The 5,321-nt window shown below is 38.4% G+C and overlaps 1 protein-coding gene across 1 annotated transcript; it reads left to right on the forward strand.

The window, feature by feature from the left end:
* Window positions 1-377: 377 nt before the first annotated feature.
* On the forward strand, window positions 378-4,605 carry faslg (Fas ligand (TNF superfamily, member 6)). Its single transcript, XM_007259478.4, has 4 exons — window positions 378-1,604; window positions 2,381-2,426; window positions 2,534-2,590; window positions 3,550-4,605. The coding sequence occupies exons 1-4, from the start codon at window positions 1,305-1,307 to the stop codon at window positions 3,945-3,947; spliced, it is 801 nt and encodes a 266-aa protein (XP_007259540.3). The 5' UTR covers window positions 378-1,304; the 3' UTR covers window positions 3,948-4,605.
* The last annotated feature ends 716 nt before the right edge of the window (window positions 4,606-5,321 follow it).

A 5,321-nucleotide genomic window follows, 5' to 3' on the forward strand; every position in this document is an offset into this window, starting at 1 on the left:
CAGATCCCTGTCTCTGATATCAAACCTGTACTTTCGTCCTATATTATTGATAAATGGCAAGCTGAATGGGACAGCTGCGATGACAATAAGCTGCATGAAATCTGCACTTCTGTAAAACAAACTGTAACTCAATTATTTTCTTGTAGACATGATCAAGTTGTTTATACAAGGTGTAGGATTGGACATTCTAGGCTCACCCATGTTTTTTTTACTAATTAGAGATGAACCTCCCCTGTGTGATCACTGTGGCAATGTTTTATCAATCAAGCATATTTTATCTTGTCCTGCTCTTAGAGTGAAAAGACAGCAGTTTTTTTACAGAAATTACTACTGTAGATATTTTTAATAAGGTCTCACCTTTGAAACTTTTACCTGGTACAGATCTGGCTTTGACCATTACTATTAAGTAGAAAAGAGCTGGTCCGCTAAAAGCAGCTAAAAGATCTCAAAAATTAACACATTATGCAGATCTGAAGTTGGTAGTGTGATGGTCTGGGACTGCTTTTCTGCTTAAGGGCCTGGACAACATGCTGTAAAAGATTAAACCAGGAATTCTGCTGTTTACCAGACAATCCTGAGACTTTTGCAGCAGGACACGGATCCAAAGCACACAAACAAGTCCAAGTCCACAAGTCCACCTCTGAATGGCTTAAAAAAACGAAGGTTTTGGAGCCTAGCCTAAGTCTGATTGAAATGCTGTGAATGATCTTAAACAGGACATTCATGCTCGAAATCCCTTCAATGTGGCAGAATTAAAACAATTCTGTAGAGGAGAGTTGGCCAAAATTCACCAAAAGACTCATTGGCAGTTTTTGGTAAAGCTTGATTACCTTTGTAGTTGCCAAGTGTTTTGGTTCAGGGGCAAACACTTTTTTTTTACACAGGGCTAGATTGGTTTGAATTTTTTTTCCTTTGATAAATAAAACTATCATTTAAAATGTGCTTTTTATCTTTATCTGGTATTAAAGTTTGTTTGTTAAAATTTTGAAAAATATCAGTATGACAAAAAAGCGAACAACAAAAGAAATCTGTTGGGGGCCAATACTTTTTCACACCACTGTACATGACTAACTGTAATGCATGTACTCTGAGTGCATTGTGTAAGCAGGCAAAAAGTTTTCCTGTCCGTGATGTCATCAGAACCCATCTCATCAGCATATGCATGCTGAGAGAAAGAGAGAGAGGTAGGTTGTGGGAGGGCCACATATGAAGTGTCGACCACATAAGAAGTCTTTTAAAAATTTGTAGCTCTGTAACTCTTTTTATACACACACTCACCCTTGGACAGACTGAGAGCTGTAAGCATGAATGGTAACCTAAGGTACCAGTATCCACCAGTGTTCACAGTGGATGCTGCAGGAGGCCTTCATCAGCAGCATCATCATCATCATCCCCAGATGGCTGCTGCAAGGACAGATCCGACCCTGGTTCCCTGCTGGACCTTTCCCCCTGCTCGTGCCCAGACCAAGAGGAGGAGCTGTGGAGGACTGACCTCTGCTGCAGGAACCCTCCTGGTTATGGTGCTGGTGGTGATCTTTGCTGCACTGGGACTGGGAGCCTACCAAATTAGGAAACTCGAAATGGAGGTGATAAAGCTCAAGAAGGTGAGAAGCTTCACTTTTGTCAAGAAGAGTTTCATAAAGTGACAATAAATAGCTGATTTTGATGCCTATGAAGAATCACAAAGAATAAGTTCTTCTTTGTATAGAAGAAACTTTGAATCAGTTCAGCATTTAATAAATGTAGCATTCAGTGGGTTCTTTAAATTGATGGTTATGTATGACCATTGCCTTTTAGAAAGAGCCCCCCTCCCCTGTTTAAGTGTATGATGTTTGATTATGTATTATGTGTTTGTTTGTTTGTTAGTTTGATCTGGAATTAACTTATATTAAATTATAAATTATTTAAAGTTCTAAATTATTTAACTACAAAAAAATAGTGGCCACTAAAAACCATGAGCAATTGAAGTGCTGCCCCCCACACAGGTCCTTGTCATTTAAGTTCAATGTATTAATTTCTAGATTTTCTAGTTTTTTCTAAAGCTTAGTGCATTAGAGCATTTTCTCTGCATTTTGACATTTACTTGAGCACACTCGGACCGGAATCGTCTAAAAAAAGATAAAGGTTTGTGGTCACCAGTCCATCAGTACAGGATATCCTCTACTCAAACCAGAGCGCAGTCAGACATACATCTCACCTTCTTCTTAAGAAGTGAAAGCTGAGCATAAAGGGCACAAAGATGGTCTCTCTACACTCTAATTCATCCTCATTTACACATTAAGAAGTTTCTGTACATTGTTTACAAGCACCAGTATAAAAATCTGATGCATATGCAGAATTTAACACCCCTCATACTGTATTTCTATTTCTTTCATGACAGGAAATGAACAAACCAACTGAAAGCATGGCACCGCAGAAGCTGGTTGGTAAGTTTCTCAGGCTGTTATTACCTGTGGCCTGCTTGTGCTTATTGCACTTCATCAAACACAAACATGAGAACTAACCTTCTTCTTACCTTTTGACTTGTTTTCAGGAAACCAAGTAGAAGCAAATGAAAAGGCCAATCATATTGAAGCTGCACATCTGATGGGTAAAGACCATTTCTTTTTTCTAAAGGGTTCTAGTGTGAAATAACTCCTACACAACAGCAGGCATCATGTGTGGGATCAGATAAAAGACTAATTAAAGATTCTTTTTAGGCTGCACATGAACACACAAACACACACACACAAGCACTTTCCTGTGGATGACTAAGTGTGTCAGACTGCAGGGGTGTTAAACCTGTCCACATCGAGCCTGTTTGTCTGCAGGCTGTCATTCTAAACAACCTGCAGCTCTCCTCATTTCACTTGTTTAATCAGTTGGTGAGTCTACAAACAGCTGTGATGCATTTCTGCATGGCTAGAATTAAAACATACAGCCAAACTGACTGCCCATGGAGTTCTACCACCCAAACCCATGTGGATCAGGACAGGAACTCAACTCTTATATGTCAAAATCTCATCATAAAATCATATATGTCAAACTTTTAATTCTTAAAGGTGCCATTGAATACATTTATTAAGTATATTTTCTAATATCTATATAGAAGAGACACAACTTTGGCACAAAAAAAAGTCCGCATGTGGTTCTACACACCCTTTTCAACTGTGTTCTTGTGTTTATGCAACATGATGAGTCACTATATTAAGCAAATATTTAGCAATGTTTACTGTATAGTGCTGGTATCATGTCCTGTGGTGTGGTAAGGCTAAATAAGGGTTTTTCATACCCTCCTGGGATTTATGAAATTGTGGCAAAGGTTGCCTCATACAGATAACTACAAGTAACCTAAATCCTGTTGTAGTTAACTAACTTGCAAAGGAAAATGCAGTTTTTCTCTCTAGGGCATATTTAAGAGGCTTTTTTTTAATTGAATACAATATTTGAATATATACTTTTTTGAAATTATGAAAGTGAAAGTGTAAACGGTGGGCTCACCACATATTGGTTCTGGTTTCATTAGTAATGCTGAATTGTAATACCAACTTTTTCTTCATTTCCATTCAGGAAAAATGCAAAGAACAGACACCTTGAAGTGGGAATCCAAGCATGGCCGTGCTTTTACAAAGGGCATCCAGTACCGAGACGGCAGTCTACTGGTGAACAAGACGGGCCTCTACTTTGTCTACTCGCGTGTAGAATTCCTTTCAAATAACTGCAAACAGAGGGACTCCTTGGTCCATGAGGTGTATGTGAAGAGTAATGGTGAAAATCAAAAGCTCATGGGTGATCGCAGAGAAGGTTTCTGCCAGGCTGGGAGCACAGAGGTGTGGACGTCTGGAAGCAATCTTGGCTCCATCCAAGAGCTCAAGCAGGGTGACTTGGTGTTTGTTTCTGTGTCCCATCCGGAACGGCTTAGCCATGAATACTACGATAATTACTTTGGTATCTTCAGCCTCTCCTGAACAGAGACTCGTGACTAACAGTACAAATAACAGACAGGGGTAGGAAATGCGCCTGCTCAAAACTACCCACCGCCAACAGTCTTCTAAAGAAAAAGTCCACAGGTCCATCAGTTTCAGTTATGCCTGTCCTGTAAACTGTAAAGGATGTTTAATTTTAGATAAATTAGAAATGAATAACTACAGATCAATTTTAACTTAAATTTCAGGATTTTCTTTTGTGAAAAACATGTGGTACTTCAGTGGCTTTACTCCAATCAGAATAGCCACCATGCAGCCAGTAAACAGTAGCTATTAACTTAATATCAGTGATTTTAATTTCCATTTTATTTCTTTCCTCGCTAATAATTACATGCACAATTGTAGCAGAACTCATTCCCATAATTCCAACTCTGCAGTCAGCCCATTCAAATGTCCACTGAATGTATGGCATTTTGTCCATTGCTTATTTTAAATCTTCACAATTTCTTCTGTCTCTTTTAAAATGATAATGTTCAGTGAACACTAAGATGCTCCAATGTTGAAGTGTATTTATTTCATTGCTGAATTGTATTTTGTATATATTATTGCTAGCTGAACATGCATCAATTGTGAATAATGGTCATATTGACCAGAATAAGACAAAAATGAAAAGTGCAAGAAGTGTACTATGTTTTCTATACTCAAATAAATTATTGTTAATAAAAGTATCTGTTTTAAGTTTGATTATTGTTAAACAAAACAGCCTTAACACTTTAGCAGATATAGTAGTTGATGCTGACAAGTGAGAGTAGGTAGGCAGAGAGAAACAGGAAAATATGCTAAACATTCCAAATTTACATTTTTCCAGGCCTGTGTTTGTACTAACCATATAGGTCGTGTAATGATGTCAGTGAGTCATTCCTCACTGAATTAGCAAATACATTTAAAACTGAATGGTGGAAAAGTTTTAACTCTTAATTCAGAATTAGACTTAATGACTGTCGGTAGGTTCCGTGTGAAATACAGAATAGCTGCACGCTGAGGTTTAAAATACTCTGCCCGAGCCACAAAGCGACTTTGCAGACTTGCAGTTTCATTCCTCATCATTTCTGCAAAGACCCTCAGCCTGGGTTCATCACGAGCCCGCACATACGTACACAAACGCACACACACACACAGATTTCTATGATCGTGTAAGATGCAGCTGACTCAGAACGCTGTGTACTTTTTTTTTCCTGTTTCCTTCCTGGCTTTGGGCACTTAGAGGTTTACGCTACATAGAACATGGGTATTGATCAAAATCTGTAGTTTTGAAAACTACAATATGTCTTTATTTATCACTGGATTCCTGTATGGCACTATGGTTTCTTAATACAAGGGCCAAGGTCATAAACTGCAGTGTTGTCCTACATACTC

Source organism: Astyanax mexicanus, chromosome 1 (genome assembly GCF_023375975.1).
Source record: "Astyanax mexicanus isolate ESR-SI-001 chromosome 1, AstMex3_surface, whole genome shotgun sequence".
In the NCBI taxonomy this organism is placed as follows: domain Eukaryota; kingdom Metazoa; phylum Chordata; class Actinopteri; order Characiformes; family Acestrorhamphidae; genus Astyanax; species Astyanax mexicanus.

Bases quoted from the DNA above. Each gene is read 5' to 3' on its own strand.
- faslg (XM_007259478.4), top strand. From the start codon at position 1,305: ATGAATGGTAACCTAAGGTACCAGTATCCACCAGTGTTCACAGTGGAT. The intron at 2,427-2,533 runs GTAAGTTTCTCA...ACTTGTTTTCAG, and splicing joins GGCACCGCAGAAGCTGGTTG to GAAACCAAGTAGAAGCAAAT. The intron at 2,591-3,549 runs GTAAAGACCATT...ATTTCCATTCAG, and splicing joins TGAAGCTGCACATCTGATGG to GAAAAATGCAAAGAACAGAC.